Genomic DNA, 17,808 nt, shown 5'->3' with positions numbered 1-17,808 from the left:
TAGTAGACTCTGTATTGATTACGAAAACTGAACGCTGACCCTCCTTTAGAGGTCCGCGTTCCCACTACTATATACGATTCCGCGCGGGGTTCGGAGTGTAGACTCTCCGTCTTAGCACCGCATTACACTGACTGTAGTCCGCATGTGATATTGCTCGTAACAATTATCCCCCCCTAGAAGGCACAAGCCCCTTTGAGCCCGAATTGTGAGGTCGGCCTGTACAACTTATTGTTTGGATGCGCCGTGTTGCCGTGGTGCCTGCTATGGCCTGAGGAATCGGACCTGTTTTGCCGACGCGTTATTGTGGTGTTATTGTGGTGGCCCTTGTCCCACTTTCGCTTCTTCTTCTTTTCAGCCTTTCCCATATCACTCTATCGTACCAGCTTCTGCCATTATCTAATCACAGCCACATGGGGTGCACGGCTAGAGGCGCTTTGCGGGGCTATGCGGAAAGATGAAGAGGGTGGAGAGTATGGGGAACATGCGGGCTAAGGTGCTCAATGGCGGCGGTCGTTGTAACGTGTGACAAGTCCACCACAGAGCTTGGCGATTGCGCTTGGCGATTGCGCTTAGTGATTGCACTGTCGTAGCAGACACACACTGTCGTTGCGGACAACCAATGCACATTATTAGCCACCCGTTCGTTGAAATGGCGGCTAAGAATGTAACAATAAAAGTAATTGCCCTCCACCCAAAATCATCCCAAGTAATACTAATCATCCACCTTCAGTAACCTCTGCAACCTCTGCAACCCCTGCAATCCCCCCATTTCCCCCGCATCGCCGTTGAGGAGATGATGGTGCATTTCCACAGAGGAGTCTCCCGAGGACCATTAGATGCGGGAAGGCACGAATCCCTACAATGGTTGCATTGACACCTTGGCTAGAAACCTAACGGTTCCGAGATGATCTTTGATGGTCATAGACGCTTTTGTATAAACTGGGATCGTCGCCTCCCTTTACCAACAACTAGAATCCAGCGACTCACAGAGATTAGGAAGCACTCAAAGATGCGTTTCACTCAAGTCTTCGCGGCCTTCATGGTCACCTTAGCCGGCGTCGATGCCCTGACTACCCCACAGCCTGCCTCCTCCGTCAAGGTCAATCCCCTACCCGCCCCGTCCTCGATCACCTGGGGCACCTCGGGACCTAAAAGGGTCGCCGGCGGACTCGTCGTCCGCACGATCTACAACCAGGCTGTCAGCGATGCCTGGAACCGCGCGTTTAAGGCCATCACGCAGCTCAAGTGGGTTCCAGCGACCTGGGAGGCTCCCATCCCTGAGTTCGAGAAGTTCCCAGGCACAAAGCGCACCACCCCCTCCCCTCTGATCATTGAAGTCAGCATCACGATTGACGACTACGAGGCCGATCTGCAGCACGGAGTCGACGAGTCCTACACTCTCGACATAAGCGAGAAATCGCAGTCCATCGACATCACTGCAAAGACAATCTGGGGTGCCTTCCACGCCTTTACTACCCTCCAGCAGCTCATTATCTCCGACGGAAATGGCGGCCTTCTCGTCGAGCAGCCAGTCTCTATTAAGGACAAGCCGCTCTACCCATACCGTGGTATCATGGTTGACACTGGCCGCAACTTCGCCAGCCTTGGGAAGATCCGCGAGCAGATCGACGGCATGTCCCTGTCTAAGCTAAACGTCCTACACTGGCACCTTGACGACAACCAGTCGTGGCCCGTCAAGATGAACGTCTACCCAGAAATGATCAAGGGTGCCTACTCAGCCCGCGAGGTCTACACACACGGCGACATCCAGGGCATTGTCGCCTACGCACGTGCCCGCGGCGTTCGCGTCATCCCTGAGATTGACATGCCTGGCCACTCGTCGGCTGGCTGGAAGGAGGTTGACCCAGACATCATCGCCTGCGAGAACTCGTGGTGGTCGAACGACGTCTGGCCGCTCCACACCGCCGTCGAGCCTAACCCAGGGCAGCTCGAGCTAATGAACCCTAAGACCTACGAGGTCGTCGAGAAGGTCTACAACGAGCTCTCGCCCCTCTTCCCCGAGCACTTCTTCCACGTCGGCGGTGACGAGCTCCACCCCAACTGCTACAACTTTAGCAAGTTCTCCCAGGATTGGCTTGCTGAGGACTCGTCACGCACCCAGAACGACATGCTCCAGCACTGGATGAACATGACCCTACCCATATTTACCAAGCCAAAAAACAGCCGCCTAATTATGTGGGAAGACATCCTTCTCGCCAATTTTCATGCCACCAAAATTCCCAAGGACGTTATCATGCAGACCTGGAACCTAGGCCTTACTAATATTAAAAAGCTAACTGGCCTCGGCCACGACGTCATCGTATCCTCGGCCGACTGGTTCTACCTCGACTGCGGCCACGGCGGCTGGGTTGGCAACGACGCCCGCTACAACGAGAACGTGAACCCGAACCCGGACGTGCCCAACTTTAACTTCGGCGGCATCGGCGGCTCGTGGTGCGCCCCGTATAAATCGTGGCAGCGAATTTACGATTACGACTTCACGGAGGGCCTAACCGCCGAGGAGGCCAAGCGTGTCATCGGCGTCACCGCCCCGCTCTGGTCCGAGCAGGTCGATGACACTGTCATCTCTAGCAAGATGTGGCCTCGCGCCGCAGCACTCGCCGAGCTCTCGTGGTCCGGAAATAAGAATGCCGCTGGCAAGAAGCGCACTACAGAGCTGACGGCGCGCATCTTGAACTTCCGCGAGTACCTCGTCGCGAACGGTGTCCAGGCCGCCCCACTCCAGCCAAAGTACTGCCTACAGCACCCGCACCACTGCGATCTGGCATATGACCAGACCATTATGCATTAAGCGGAGCGGAGAGGAGCTGATAGAGGGAGTTGAGTGAAGGGTGATTGTTAAGGGTGCGAGAGAAGTAAAAGGGGATTGCTTTGAGGATTTACACTAGAAAAGATGGCCTGGCTTTAACAAGATAAATATCATGACGGGGAGAGCACCCTTAATTTACATTTATAGGCTGCTTGATAGTGACTTAACTTTGTGCTCTTGCTTTGTATGTATGTTGTGCTTGAAGGACGGTTCTGTGTGCTAACTTGTTCGTGTTATGAGGATTGCGCACTATTAGAACAAGGGGATACAAGATAGGGACTATGAAATAGCTAACTAAATGCCACTAAACGAACGCTAAAAGCTAAAGCTAACTTTACTTCCACTATCTCACCCCTACTCTTTACATCCGCTAGGAGCGACGCTTTGATGCCTGGCTACATAGTTCAGCATAGTGAACTGCACTATAGGCACGCCCTATTGCGCCCTCCCCTTTATAAGTCACTCTCGTCCGAAACATAATACGGCGACACCAACGGAGGTAGCGCTGGCGTGTCTGTCCCTAGAACGACCGTCTCTTGCATCTCCGGGTCGTACAATGTCCTAAAGACGCTGTAGCCCCTGGCAGATGACCCCGCGGACGACCTGGCGCTCGGGTCGACCCGACGTCTCTTGCGGGGGCGGCTTTTCGGCAGCCCAGCCAACAACTCAGGATACCATCTCTCCTCTAGAAAGCAAGCTGTTAGCGAAACTGGTCTTAAAAATCGTTTCCTCATCGTCAACTCACCCTCGGGCATCTCGAACATAGCTATCTTCAGATTCTCCCTCACCCGCATCGCGTCGCGTAGAAAGTCCCCCATAACGGATCGAGCCGTCTGCTCGTCAAACACAGAGAGGAAGGGCTTGCCAGGTCCGCGCCTCCCGGGCCACTGCTCCTTCATGGCCGATTTCAGCTCGTCAAGACGAGCGTCGACAGTCCCCTCGTCGAAAAACGGCGCCGTCTGGCGGAGGAACTCCTTCACCCCACCCACGACCTCTAAGTACTCTGGCGCAGTCAATGCGTCCACAGCCTCTTCGGGCTCATCGGGCAGCTCGATGCGCTCCTTCACGCGCAGAAATGCGTAGCGTACCAATGGCAGGCCGGGGTCCATGCCATCTAGGGAGCCGAGCGCAACTATCTTCCGTCTCTGGGGCCGGGTCGTATGCCACTCGCGTGAGACGAGGACAATCCAGCTGCCGGGCTCGAGGGGACGGAGAGCAGGCCAGAGGTCTACCCTCTGGCCTTCTTCGTTTACCTCCGAGGCACGCGCTGACTCCGGGATAGCGCAATTCTCCGCGGGGATGGGGTCGATGGTCAAGCCGGGGAACTGTCCCTCGTCAGCCACCAAGTTGGAGGGTGTGGCCGCCAAGCTGAAGAGGAACCGATCCGTAATTATGGACTGGCAGTACCGCAGGAAGCCGTCGACCAGAAACCGTGGTCTCAACAGCGCGTCGGCGAGGGAGAAGTGGCATGGTCGGAATCTCGGAGGACTCCTCTCATCAGAAAGATCGAGGTACTGCTGACGAACGAACAGTTTCTGAACGGGGAAATCCTTTAAAAGAGTCGTATTTCCTGCCGGATCAGGGAGCCACTGTTTTCTTTGAAAGGGAGCGGAAAAGGCGCCTGTTAGGATGACGCGTCTCGAACTCAAGAGGCTGCGTCCATGGGGTGATTCCCGAAGCTGCGCGAAGAGTCGAGTGGACTTTACTTCGTCGGTCCTTAGCGGACCCTCGAGAAAACAAATTGTACGAATACTCTCGTGCAGATCAAGGGCATTGATGAGGGGTTCTGGCGAGTCGCCGTCGCTGATACCGTCGAGGCAGATACTGAGGGCCTCCACTTCTCCCAGTCTTGTCGAACTAAGAGTAGCGGCGATGGTATCGTATGACAGGCACTTCAAGGCAACTAAGTTGAGATGGCTTTGCCCAGAGAAGGCCAGACCAAGGAGCTGCGTTACGGATTGAGGCCCGTCCAGTGCACCGGGATCTCGCTGGAGCCGCGCGAGTAGGCGGCTCTGGAATTCTGGCTGACCGATAGTGTCTCCAAAATCCTCGATAACCAGCTCAGTGTCTCGGGCGGCTTGGATCAAACGAGAAATCTCCTCGTCGGGGGTGACGCTTTGTCGGGCAGGTCCTCTAGGCTCCGCAACGGAGTTGGAGGGAGGACAGACGTCTAAGCTATATCAGCACACGCTCCCTACTAAGTCAGGACTGAACTTTTAGGTTAGACTCACAATTTATCACGGCTCCCTTGATGACCGAATGTCTCCTAAGCCGCTCAATGGCACTCGTAACATTGTGCATGCCGTATTGGCGCATGTAGCCAGTTCCGGAGAGCGGTCGCGCCCGGGACTTCTCTAGCTCAATCGCCGGCATGTTGGTGGGGCGCCAGCCGTCCATAATGCCGTACATATCCTGCTCAAAATCCTCAGTAAAATCATAGCCCTCGAATGAGTAGATCACCCTCGAGCTGAGGATGCCGTATCCAACGTTGTCGAGGTCCGTTACGTCAAACACGATGGCGCCGTACTCGACGTTATTAAGGTGAAAGACGGTATCCAGTGACTGTTCCTGCACGTCGCCTAGGCGAGTAAAGTATCTACGATCGGCGTTAAGAGCTAGGCGTAGGCATGTTGACGTGAAGGGAAACTCACGAATGCCGCCTGACCATTCCAGCTCAGGCCTGTCCGGCATGCCGGTCCTCGTGTCTTTCCACTTTTCGTTGCTAAACGCAGGCTGCATCTCGTCTGGTACCACAGGGGGGTGCGGTAAAGGGCGCTGAAGGCGTCCCTGATACCAGGATCTGGCCAGTGCCATCTCGGCCTCTAAGGCGGCACGGTTTGTTGGGTCGGACAGGATGGATGCGAGGCGCGCGCAGTCTTCGAGGACATGGTGCACACGCAACTCGGCACGAGTATCATATCGCCCGGGGCTGAGACCATGGCCCTGGCGGTAGGCCACTGCGAGTGGACGGTGGCTGTAGCCCGATTCCGAGGGACCAATGTCGGCGACAATGTAGAAGAGGAAGGACCTTGGGCTGGTTTCGCCGACGACCTTGGTCCCAGACATGGCTAAGGTGCCTCTCTATGTGTAGAGAGTAGTGGGGACGGCTACCTTCCCAGATATGCGAACACGCAAAGGAGTACAGCAGCGCCGGTGGGCATCTTATAATTATAACATAACGCTGCTGCCTGTGTTGGGGTACCTTCCCCTTATTGGCCACAACTGAACATCCGGGGAAACAACAATATGCTAGGTTTATTTTATGCCAAGCATCGTACGGGAGGCTGAAGTACGCGAGCGAGGCTACAAGTATCCCCGATCAAGGGGTGGATGGAGGCTTCGCTGTGGCGGGGAGCCGAGCCTGCGATGGAAGTAATAGGCAGCGAAATGAGAATTTGATTTCAAGCAAGTCCACACCTGCGATTTAGGTGGCCACGGCAGCTATGGACTCTAAGGAGGAGTACGGCACCATCTATGGCTGTATATCCCAGCTCAACCACATTCGCAGGATTCGAAGTCGGAAGGCTTCAAATTCACAGGATTTTCGCGCAGAATAAACTACTTCTAGACGAATTCGCGTAGAAAATTGTAGCTTAAAGAAGGCTTCAAATGCAAAGGATTTTTGCGCAGATTCGACTGCTTCTACACGAATATGCGCCAGTCAGGTTCGAAGGCTTCAAATGTACAGGATTTTAGCGCAGATTTGACTGCTTCTAGTTTAACCGGCGCAAATTGGGGTTGAAGGCTTCGAATAGTTCGGATTTTGGCGCAGGTTCGATTGCTTCTAGCTGAACATGAGCAATTTGTGGCTTGAAGGCTTCAAGTAGACAGGGTTTGTCCTGCACCCGCAACGTGTGGCTGCGAGAAAACTCGGCTATGTCTGTGTTAGGCAGGTACTTATATTAGTATTAATATAAGAAGATAACTGAAATATTGTGCTATATTTCGTGATTGCCCAAGAATAACAAGCAGCTTCCTAGTTTTGCCTAGGATTTCAGGATTGCGCCCCAACCCTAAATCTGCCGAGGTGAATAACCTTGCAAAGCTTGTCTGCTGATAAGCATTGCTAAGAACACCACTTGCCTATCTGAGTTAATAATCCGGTCTCAAGCCTTTCGGCGGGCTGATTATACGTGTGCGCTAACATAGGTTTGTTGGTCAGGTATCAGACGACATAACCATAGCAGTGCCTTCACCAATACCGTGATCTTTCCCACCATCTCAACATCAGAACACCAATGATGAAGCCCCGGGATACTCAACCCTACTGGGCAAAGTATTGAACTAAGAGTCATTATATGCCTGCCTCCACCGTTATTAGGAAGGTACGAGACTATAGTTTGCTCAAGACACGCGTTTAATCTCAGGTGAATGTCTAATCGGCCCTCAGTTGTGTCTAGAATTAGAGGCCATTCCATCTATGAGAACCTCCGCTACTTTATTTTATGGCCCTGTAACCTAAATGATAGAAAGGAGAAGGTGGACATAATAGTGCGGCCGGTATGCGACAGCTGCCTTTGAATTCATGCCTCTTTCCATGGCATAAGTGAGTATACATGTGTTTCTTAACAATCATCAGGATATCAACATCCTAGACAGTTTAGGAAGGTATTTCAGACGGAAAGCAAATATGCTTCGACTGTCGGCGATGATATTTGTATATAAACCAGCTTTCTGTCCTGAATCTCTCTGTTATCTGCAGTCTCAAGTCGTACTTCATCTACAGCCGTATTCTTTACTGTCACCTCGCATCATCATCTCTATCAAAATGAAGTTCACTACCCTCACTAATGCCCTTCTCCTTGCGGGAACGGTCGCTGCGGCACCGGGAACAGCCATCAGACGTGCACGAGCAGCAAGACAAAGCAAGCCCCTGAATCCTGTTGATGGATTAACTGCCTTGGGCGGGCCGAACAACTCTCACGTCCAATACTCGGGCAACTGGGCAGGTGCGGTCCTTGTTGGAACTGGTTACACATCAGTTACTGGCACTTTTACTGTACCTACTCCCACTACTGATGGGAGTGGATCTGCCTGGGTAGGCATAGATGGCGACACATGCGGTACCGCTATTCTCCAAACTGGAATCGATTGGACAAAATCCGGGTCGTCAATTACATACGACGCCTGGTATGAATGGTTAGTTCATGCGGGATCTCTTAATCCTCTTTACATGCTTTTCAATTCTACATCTCATCTTCTGGGTTTGGACTTGCACTAACAGGGCCAAAGGTATCCAGATTACGCATATGACTTTAGGTATGATTCCGCACATCTTACATGCTTCAGTATCATTAACTGTTATTAGTGGCATCTCATTGGCGGCCGGAGATGTTGTGACTGTCACCGTGACTGCCACCTCGAAAACTGGAGGAACTGCGGTTATCAAGAACACCTCGACTGGGAAAACGGTCACCCACAGCTTCAGCAACGAAGCAAGCACCGGGTCACTCTGCGAGACTAACGCTGAATGGATCGTCGAGGATTTTGACTCTGGCGGAACACAGGTCAGCTTCGCTAACTTTGGAACCGTTTCCTTTACGGGAGCTTCGGCTGTGCAGAGCGGAACTAAAGTTGGCGTGACTGGGGCTAGTATCATTGATATTAAGCAGGGCACCACAGTTCTTACAGACTGTTCCCTTAGCGGCTCTTCGGGTGTGACTTGCAAGTATGTCTAATTTGCAACGAGGGGATGAGTCTATGTTGGCTAGAATGATGATGATGATGATGGGTAGTTTCGTCTATGGGGACGTTTTAAGCTAGGGAATTACATACAATTTGATTGAAAGCACTTCTTGTCTAGCTGTGAGGCTGTGAATCCAGTTGACTGAGTACCCTGTCTACCAGTTGAGATGGTATAAAATGGTTGGAAGAGGGTAACGCCTCACTGTTTCTCCCATATGGTGGCTAGAAGAAGAGGTTAGGGTGGGGGTTCAGACCCAAAAGGTTCGATTCATTGCAGTACCTATTTTACAAACTGTCACTATATAGTCTAGACTTTTAAACGTCGTACTGTAATACATTTATGGAACCATTGTCACAGCTCATATCCAGGGGGTGTAGAGGTGCTTTGGCTCCTCCTCTCTTCTCCCTACGAATCCTGAGGTTTTAATCTCCGTGGCTACGTATGAGGTGCTTTCTTGGATAGATGGACGAGTCGCGCCAATTTTGTCGCCGTTCATCCCTTTTCTCGTGATTGTTCAAGGTATTGGAAGATCATTTCACTAAACTCCAGATAATTACAAAGTTTAACAACCTAAAGTAGTTTGCTCCGTATAACCATATGGCCATGGAATAAGGATTTTTTTGACAGAGTTCACAGAGCGACGCGTTAGATTTGAAGATCGATAGCAGTTATATAGGCAGTAGTTTTCAACCATGGGATTGTGCTCGCGATACGTGGAGTGTGGTATGGAGGATATGATGATATTTTTTTTCTTTTCCCCTAGTCTTGCTTATCATTGCGGTGACATAATTTAGCATCCAACCCAGTCGTATCACATGCACGGCGAGGGTTATATGAAAATCCACTCACAGCCGCAGCCACTTAGCAACAGCTCTCCGCCCTCATGTCTCCCCAGCGCCCCTAATTCCCAGCCGTCTCAACAACTCCACCAACTCCCCAGTCACTCCCTCCTCTCCAACAATCGCCTCCAATACCCCTCCCACCATCTGATCACTCACTCCCGCTTCCTCCACCAAACCCCTCAACCACGCTTCCTCTTCTCTCCCAAGCACAACACCACTCACTTCCCTCACTAGCTCTCCAAAAAACTCAAGCAGCGTGACATGCATCAGCACATCCTCCCGATCCACCATCTCAAGCGCAGCAAAATGCAGCAACCCCTTCCCCGACGTGCCGTAGCTTCTCTCGGCATCTGGAAAGTGCGCGCGCGAGAGCGTGCTCAGATCCAGCACAGCCAAGGACGGGAGCAGGCGCAGAAGCCGCCCCTGTGCAAGCGACCGTTGACGCTCAGGGAGGTAATCCGCATCATTCTCCGGGGTAGCAGCGCTGCACATCGCGAATATTGAAGCGTAGATATCCTTGACTCCGAAAATGCGGCGCCAGAGCAGGCCCTGTCCCTGCCCCGCCTTCGAAGGTGGAGGAAACGTGATCACCCCATCATCGCGTCGGAGAGGTGGCTCGGGGCAGTCCGTCGCCAGGAGTGCGGCGAGAAGCTGCGTCGCGCACTCACCGACCCCGACGGCGGGACTGGCTAGCCAGGTTCGTATAAGTTGTGCGATTAAGTCGGGGTGGGTGGCGAGGAGGGCGACGTTGGAGGGGGATGAGGCGGCTTTCTCGAGGATGGCAAGGGCGAGGAGTCCGGATGGGGGGGAAGAAGAGAGGGCAAGTGTTAAAGAGGGTGGGGGGGCGATGGTGAGAAGCGTGGTGAAGTTGAGGGGGGCGAGGAGTTTTGAGGCGAGGGAGGCGACGGGGGTGGGGTCGTGGGGGGTGAGGGTGAGGGTTGCGGTGAGATCGGGGAGGAGGCGGTTCAGGAGCGGTGGAGTGTTGGTTGCTGTTACATGTTAGCTTGGTTCGTGATGTGGATGAGGCTGGATGGGCGCGGGTGGCCATAAGAGGCACTGAGGAGATGGCGAGGCTATCATCCCCCTCTTACCCCGCTTCACTCTTGGAAAATGAAGCGCCTCCAGGAGTTCATCGGAGGAAATAGGTCAAACAGCACGGTCCTACCTCTCCGACAGAAGGAAAGATTATCCACTTACGCGTAAGTTGAAGCTCAACATCATCAAACAGCTTCGCATCAAACGGGGTGTCGGGTTTCTCAACGAGGACCTTCAGGTGCTTCTCCAGCGCCTCCAACCCATCTATCGGTGCATTCTCCATCCTGTAAAAGTCCAGTCTTGTTATTCGTTTTGCTCAGAATCGCCTTCCCAAATTTCTCAAAGCTGTGATATGCCGAAGATAAAGTCCGAATAAACCAAGCCAGGGACACAAGAGGCGACGAAGCCAAGGAGGAAGGCTGACAAACCTAGAGTGGCAGGCGGTCGGGATTCTGCCGCCTTAGCCTGCGGGGGAAATCGCGCCGCCAAATTTCTCTCAGCCTCGCCGCCGACCTCATTCTTTCGCGACGTAATCGAGCTGTTGTATATCTCGATCGTTCAATGCAGCTCTTCGCAGTCGCTATATCACTCTTTAAATAATATACTACAGCTGGTGTGCAATCAGACGCATTTGAATACCCCCAGCTGGCACGGCCACGGATCTACGACTCATCCCAGCCAGACCAGTCAGAATAACCACCTCGACTGATTGAAAACTTCACTCACCCAGCGCCCCGCCAACCACCAAAATGTCGCGCGGCGGCCGAGGCGGCGGCCGAGGAGGCATGCTCAAAGGCGTCTCCTGGGAATACGATCCCACGCAAACCCTCGACTCCGCTCCCACCGAGCTCTTTCCTGTACTTCCCCCCCACCCCGCCTTTACGCATTGCACAAGCTAACCACCCACCACAGGACTACACAATCCCATTCGCCTCCCCCGCCACCCCCACCGAGCAGCGTGCAGTGCGCCTCTACAAAGACCTGCGCGAGCAGATCCACCATGGTCCTCTATACACGAAGGCGCCGCCGAGAGACCCGAATACGGCGCCCAAGGTGTTCGGCGAGGAGCAGGAGAACGAGCTTTTTGAGATGCGAGGACGCACAGACACAGATCCGTTTGTGGGTGTGCCGACGTATACGATGAAGTATGACAGGAAAGAGAGGGCAATTCCGATGTTGTCGGGGAGGCCGTTTAGTGAGTCTCACCCGTCTTGGACGTCGCAGTGAACGAATGCTAATGTGTTGGACAGTTAAAGCTTTCTTCCCCGCAGAACTCCACGCCACGCTCGAAGGCTCGGATGGCCTAGCGGCGCGAGGCACCATTTCGCGCCGCAAGAAGCTGATCCTGGCGCGCGAACCGGGGCTTGCGGGCGCGACGGAGGAGGAGAGGAAACGTGCGTTGCTGGCGAAGCTGGATGGGGCGGCGGAGGAGGAGGGGGAGGAGGAGGAGGGTGAGGAGGAGGGCGAAGAGGAGGATTACAATTATGAGGATGATGAGGAGGAGATGGGTGGCGATTATGATGCGGAGCAGTATTTCGATGATGGCGGAGAAGGGGGAGATGATGATGAAGGAGGAGGGGGTGGGGATGATTATTAGGTTGGTGGGCGGGTGAGTGAGTTTGGGGGGTAGAGGTGAATTATGGAGTTATGAGGGAAATATGTTTATCAACACGGGGGACTGTGGCTGTTTGGAAATCTCGGGTGTGATAGATACCTAAATCGGCATTCATATATGCGACGATCAATTTACCACGCTCCATCCGTATTGAGGTCTTACACGCTATTAACTTTAGCCACAAATCCTGATCAATCCCGAGGGGTATCTTTAATCCAACAGCGCTGAACGCCGCCGGCCTTGCTGTCGTTACTGCTGTCGTTACTGCTGTTCTTGCTATCGGTCGCTCTTGCCGTCGACGTTCTTGCTGTCGGTATCCCTCTCGCAGGTTCGTTGCGCAAATCAACACAGCCCGTTTCAAGCCTGCTCCACAGGAGGGAAGATTGCCAGATCCACCCCAAAAAAAGGGCCTTGTGGAGGATTCGGGCCGCCGATGGCGTTTGGGAGTGGCGGCGAGGTGTATCGGGGTGGGTGCTGCATTGCGGCTGGAGGCTTGAGGATATTGAGGGTGCTATGGTGGATGTTGCTATGGTGGATGTTGCGTTGTGGCTCGATACTTGAGGTTTGGGGATATTAAGGTGGTTGTCGCGGTCCACAAGATAGATCATATATATCGTCGGGTGAATGTGCTCCTAATCAGGTGGGATCGCGGTGTGCTTCGGATCTTGTAAGATGGGTGTGGCAGGCGGTTTACAGTCGCCTCTCATGGGTAGCAGGAGGAGCGAAATCAAGGTTATAAGGAGCCTAAAAGCTTGGTTCATGTGTCAATTGATACGCGATGTAACGATCTTTCCACCTGATCCCTCTGCCCATACAGACAGATGAAGCTAGAACCGAAGCATACGCATCCATCTGTACTGCCCTTGCAATCAAAAGGTCGTAAGGGACAGGGCCTCTCTGTTCTTGTGCGTCCACGCTTTCCGGTCGTTGCAGTCGTTGCGGTCGTTTATCAAGTCTATTCTCACCGAGTTGGAGGTCATCGAAACTGTAAATTCAGCCAGCATATTTGGCCAGTTTAGCAGCTATTGGCCGCTCCTGTACAGTCTGGATGACGTGCCCAGCTATGCCGATGTCCCAGATTTGAACCTGAACGTCATGTGTCGTTAAGGGGTTTGCAGAAGATCACACACCCAGCTTCTAACTATAGAATCATTTCATATTCTGTAATTCAGCTCTTATCCGAGTCCAAGCCTTGACCGTGACTTCTTCTACTGATATCCATTCTAACAGCCCCGTTCCGTATCTAAAATGTCACCAACAGTACTCGGCGAGTCCCCGAGTACTCGAAAATATCACCCGAGTACTGCTCACGGCGAGTACTACTCAAGCAACACTGTTTGATAGTGAAAGATGAATTGGGAAGGTTTGTGGGGTCAGCTTGGTGAATTTATCTAGCAAAACCAGTATTTTAAAAAAACATTATTAAATAGAAAGTCGTTATATTCGTAACCCCCCCACATCTATATATACCCTCCAGTCTCCCTCTTAGCATGCAAATTAAATGAAAGTCATCCCCAAAAGGGAAAAAGACCGAAACGACCAAACCAAACCAAAAAAATATATATAAAGGAATGTGGCCAAGTCGTTCGTGCCCTGCCCGTGTCTCCAATCTCGGACGGTTTATTCTTTACTCTATGACCCGACAGGAAAATCATGTGTGCAAGAGGTATCAGGAAGACATGGGAAAAGAGGATACGAGAGAGGGATATTCACCCTACCCCCTTCCCACCCTACGCAACCACCGCCCTAGCCTCAACCCCCACCCCCACTCCCACACCCACCCCTCCCATCTCCTTCCCCCTATCAAACGCCCCATAAACCTCAAACTCCGCATCCTCCTCCCCCTCACTCCACCCATCCTCATACTCCTCATACTCCTCATCCACAATCTCCATCTCCCCAATCCTCGCATCCAGCCCCACCACCTCCCTCCCCCTCTCGGGCCATGCCCCGACAAGGCCCTCCCAGACTTGCATCCACACCCCCGCACTCTGGGTATCTAGACCCTCGAAGGCGCATGATGCGCCTAGAGCGTCGGTGCGGGAGGGGTAGACGCGGGTGGAGAGGGCGAAGCGGCCGTTGGCGTAGACTTCTACGATTGAATTATCCACGAATACCCTGACGTGTAGGTCCTCGCCGTCTTGTAGTTTGAATGGTCCTGAATCCGGTGTGAGACGGCCGTGGAGGAGGGAGGATTTGGAGCGGTCGACGGAGACGGTGTGGGTGGCGAGGGAGAAGATGATGCGTGTTACCTCCTCATCGTTGGGTGATTGGCGGACATTGAAAGTTAGCAACTCATTCCCTGCTAGACCACGGAAGCGTGCTTCGATTTCGTACGCCTTGGAGCGGAGATGGCGCAGGGCTTCGAGAGAGTAGATCATCGAACCTGATCTGAGCCCCCGGAGCTGGCGAGCTGGTCGCACGCCGAGAGTTGTCATTATGCCTAGTTCCTCGTCGCGGGTCCAGAGATGAGCATCGACTGCTTCGGGGTCGGCGGGAACGAGGGGCCGCGTTAGGGTGAAGAGTTCGCGTGGGAGTGTGAGGCAGCCTGACCAGCCTTGGGTGATTTTGAGGGCGGGTGAGGCGTCGAGGTCTTCGTCTGCCCAGCCGGAGAGCATGACTTCGTTCTTGGCGCCGCGGAAGACGTGGGGGCCGTAGTAGATGCCGTGGTCGACGGCGCCGTGGGAGAGGGGGGTGAATGTGGGTTTGCCGTTGGGTGTTAGGGAGAGAGCGCCGCACATCCAGAGGACGTAGCGCGAGGAGTTTTCTTCAACGGCTGTGATGATGTATTCCTTGCCGTTTAGGGTGAAGAAGGAGCCGCACTCGAAGTTCTTACCGATGTGTAGGGAGCTGGCGTGGTGAGATATGGGTGTTTCCGATGGAGCATCGAAGAGCACACACAACTCGGTCCAGCTTAGCAGGTCGTCAGACTCGTAGAGGATGAGCTCAGGGCCGTTGCCCCGCTCGCCAGACGACACGAGCATGTAGTTCGTGCTGGGATGGACGTCACGCAGCGCCGATAGCGAGGGCCAGGTGCTGACAAAAGGGTCCCGCCAGCCGGTAGTAGAAGCGCCATGGCGGGGTTCAGAGAGCACAGGGTTCTCCTGGTAGCGGTGCCAACTGTGACCAAAGTCGGTGGAACAGGCGAGGGACTGGCTCTCGCAGCCGGCAATGTACGGCTTGGACCAGTGTATGGGTAGGGCTGAGATGGAGGTGTAGAAGAGGTAGACCACGCGCCTGTTGTTGACGACGCGCGAGACGAGCGAGCCTGAGAAGACACCGTGCGGGTCGTACGAGCCGGGGGGACCGTTGCGCAGCGGGGGGAAGCAGTCGACCCACGTGATGAGGTCTTTAGAGCGGGCCATACCCCAGGCGGAGTTGCCGGGCTCGACGGTCCCTGGGTGCCATTGGTAGCACAGGATGTACTCTTTGATCTCTGGGATGTAGGCGGCGCCGCACGGGTCGTTCATCCACGAGTGAGGCGCGATGAAGTGGTAGGAGGGGCGGTAAGTGTTGAAGGAGACCGTTTCAGAGTCCATTTCCGAGCCCATATCTGCTCTCGCGCGCCTCGTGCGCGTCGAGGACTCAGGGCGTGAGTAGGATGAAGGTACAGAGGGGGCGGTGGGTGAGGATTGGTTGCTCGGGGAGGTGGGTAGGTTTCTTATAAGTGGCGCACCGCGTGGTTGAATGCGGCAGATGAGAGCGGGCCGTGGTGATTAAGTTAGGGTTGGCGGCGTTGAGGCTCGACGGAAAGAGAAAAGGAGCAGGGACGAGGAATATGGATGAAGGGCAGTTCTGAGCCCGTGATATCTGCGGTGATGGCAGGATATGGCAGGATATGAGAGTGCTCGTACTGAAGCGAGAGTAGCGACCCACCTACCTACCTACCGACATCTAAATGACAGATGAGTGGCGACGGAAGAGACGTGGGGTGAGCTGCATCTGCATGGAAGATCTGTGGAAGACAAGCAGCAGCTAGGCAATAATTGGCCGCCTTGTTCTTCCCACAGATGATTTCAACGAACGTTGTTGTGCGGCGGGAAGTGGGTATCATGTATTCATCCGAGTAGAACAGCCGAGGGAGGAGGAGACAAGTGGGCGGAGAGTCGGAAGTTCAGGGCCGGGTGAAGACGACGAGGAAGGAAATAATGGCAGATAAACGAACCTCGAGAGTAATCCTAGACCTTTTGATAAGGCTCCCGGGATTCTGGGGAGGGGTGTAAAGAGATTTATATAGTAGTTACCTTCGTAGGCGCGGCCAAAGCAATTGGTAACCATGTTCGGCCGTTTTGGCGGCGGGACGAACGACCTAGTTCATCGTTCTGAGATGGTATGTCATCGATAACGGGAGTATTTTTCTCCGTCTTGGGATTTTATACGGAATTTGTGGTTCTTATGGCTCTTATTGCTCATATTGCTGGCTCTTGAATGTTTTCGTCGGTGCCAGTTTGAATGCCGCCATCAAATGCCAACGCATGGCATTCCTCCGCTGTTCCTGTTTAGGCAACGGAGGGAAAGGAGTAGAGTGCTCCAAATACTCTAGCCAACTCTCTAGCTAGGACGTCGATGATGACATAAGCACGTGGGGGGGATAAGAGACGGACGACGTGGACCCAGGAAGGAGCTACTCGACGATCAAAATATCTCCACAAAGTGAGTGTTGAGTTCTCCGTGCTGTGGTAGGTAGGTAAAGCGGTATTCATATCGTCGCTCCCATCCACGTTTTCGTGCACGTTTTGTCCATCGTCCTCATCTCCCAACCAAATCTCTCTCGGATCAGCGGATCCAGTCAGTTTCTAGGCCCAGCTCGTGGCATAGTTCATGGATATGCAGGCTGGATGATCGTCGGCGCCGGCGGATGCCGTGTGATGCAGGCTGCCCCGGGGAATGGTTGTGGGAATTCGTGGCGTTGATAGATTCGGCACGATGTAACGAAGGATGACACTTATCCGTCTCTGTCGACTAGTGGCTTGGGGAACGAAAAACTCCTCTCTCTCTCTCGTCCAAGGGAGAGTCCAGTCCAGGGCAAGTCCGAGTAAAGTACGAGCACAGGACAAGTACAGTTCTTACTACACTCTGACAGGTGTTGCTTGACTACTTAGCCACGTACTCCGTAGGATAAACACTCTATGTGGCACGCGGCTATTATCGACATTATCCGCCATATAAGGCCAGGTAGAGCGATATAAGGTCAAAACAGGGCCGATATGCTCATCCCTACTCGTTCCTCCTCGTCGCATAATCATATATTCTTACGGCATAGTCATATATATAACCGTAGGGTAATATACAAATCATATATGTCTCATACATATACATACACTAACTCCGGACCCCGGGTAGAGAGTCTAAAGTAGCAGCTGTTGTTCTCGCCCTCACCCCTGGCTAATCTTCGGACGAACCCCTCTGTTGGCGTTGGCGTCTGTTAACGGAGGCAGACCTGGGTATTGACTCCGTTCCCCTTTCGGACAAGCAGGAGAAGGAGCACGAAGCCAAGACCAAGAATCTACAGCGGGGAGGGATGGCGGAACGATGGGCGGAATCGAGAAGTCCAAGACGCCAAGCTCTTCCGCTGCATCGTATATATCCTCATGTCCGCTCTGTCCGCCCGCTTCTTTTGTGTGCCCATCTCACTTTCTCCGCCTCTATTCCCGCTCCTCCTCCTCCCTCCAATCCCGCTGCTCCCTCTGCCTCCGCCCCCTCCTCCGCCCCCCACCGCCTTCCGCCCCCATCCTTATTCAGCGCTGACAGGTCCCCATCTGCCACCGCGCTAAGCCTCTTTCTCCTGCCACGACACACC

General features: G+C 53.6%; 6 protein-coding genes across 6 annotated transcripts; 3 read left to right on the top strand and 3 right to left on the bottom strand.

Annotated features, from left to right (window-relative positions):
* The first annotated feature begins 197 nt into the window (after positions 1-197).
* Positions 198-2,957, top strand: HEX1_2 (woronin body major protein). Its single transcript, XM_018277080.2, has 2 exons — positions 198-676; positions 731-2,957. Exon 2 carries the CDS (start codon positions 905-907, stop codon positions 2,810-2,812), a length of 1,908 nt encoding a protein of 635 aa, XP_018128997.2. The 5' UTR covers positions 198-676; positions 731-904; the 3' UTR covers positions 2,813-2,957.
* A 65-nt stretch (positions 2,958-3,022) lies between these two features.
* VE01_07646 (uncharacterized protein) lies at positions 3,023-6,203 on the bottom strand. The gene is made up of 4 exons (XM_059463900.1): positions 5,482-6,203; positions 5,062-5,426; positions 3,576-5,000; positions 3,023-3,515 (listed from the first exon to the last, which is right to left on the bottom strand). The coding sequence occupies exons 1-4, from the start codon at positions 5,496-5,498 to the stop codon at positions 3,283-3,285; spliced, it is 2,040 nt and encodes a 679-aa protein (XP_059319575.1). The 5' UTR covers positions 5,499-6,203; the 3' UTR covers positions 3,023-3,282.
* Positions 6,204-7,535: 1,332 nt separating this feature from the next.
* Positions 7,536-8,581, top strand: VE01_07645 (uncharacterized protein). The gene is made up of 3 exons (XM_018277078.2): positions 7,536-7,969; positions 8,063-8,089; positions 8,139-8,581. The coding sequence occupies exons 1-3, from the start codon at positions 7,599-7,601 to the stop codon at positions 8,506-8,508; spliced, it is 768 nt and encodes a 255-aa protein (XP_018128999.1). The 5' UTR covers positions 7,536-7,598; the 3' UTR covers positions 8,509-8,581.
* A 627-nt stretch (positions 8,582-9,208) lies between these two features.
* Positions 9,209-10,764, bottom strand: VE01_07644 (uncharacterized protein). The gene is made up of 2 exons (XM_018277077.2): positions 10,556-10,764; positions 9,209-10,347 (listed from the first exon to the last, which is right to left on the bottom strand). Exons 1-2 carry the CDS (start codon positions 10,674-10,676, stop codon positions 9,398-9,400), a joined length of 1,071 nt encoding a protein of 356 aa, XP_018128998.1. The 5' UTR covers positions 10,677-10,764; the 3' UTR covers positions 9,209-9,397.
* Positions 10,765-10,902: 138 nt separating this feature from the next.
* On the top strand, positions 10,903-11,990 carry VE01_07643 (uncharacterized protein; the record flags this gene model as incomplete). The annotated part of the gene is made up of 3 exons (XM_018277076.2): positions 10,903-11,250; positions 11,306-11,588; positions 11,644-11,990. The coding sequence occupies exons 1-3, from the start codon at positions 11,143-11,145 to the stop codon at positions 11,988-11,990; spliced, it is 738 nt and encodes a 245-aa protein (XP_018128950.1). The 5' UTR covers positions 10,903-11,142.
* Positions 11,991-13,429: 1,439 nt separating this feature from the next.
* Positions 13,430-17,589, bottom strand: VE01_07642 (uncharacterized protein). The gene has a single exon (XM_018277075.2). The coding sequence runs from the start codon at positions 15,557-15,559 to the stop codon at positions 13,739-13,741; it is 1,821 nt and encodes a 606-aa protein (XP_018129000.1). The 5' UTR covers positions 15,560-17,589; the 3' UTR covers positions 13,430-13,738.
* Positions 17,590-17,808: the final 219 nt, after the last annotated feature.

Source organism: Pseudogymnoascus verrucosus, assembly GCF_001662655.1.
Source record: "Pseudogymnoascus verrucosus strain UAMH 10579 unplaced genomic scaffold scaffold_32, whole genome shotgun sequence".
NCBI lineage: Eukaryota > Fungi > Ascomycota > Leotiomycetes > Thelebolales > Thelebolaceae > Pseudogymnoascus > Pseudogymnoascus verrucosus.
Note: the sequence above shows the minus strand (reverse complement) of the source record. Positions and strands in the feature narration are given on the sequence as shown.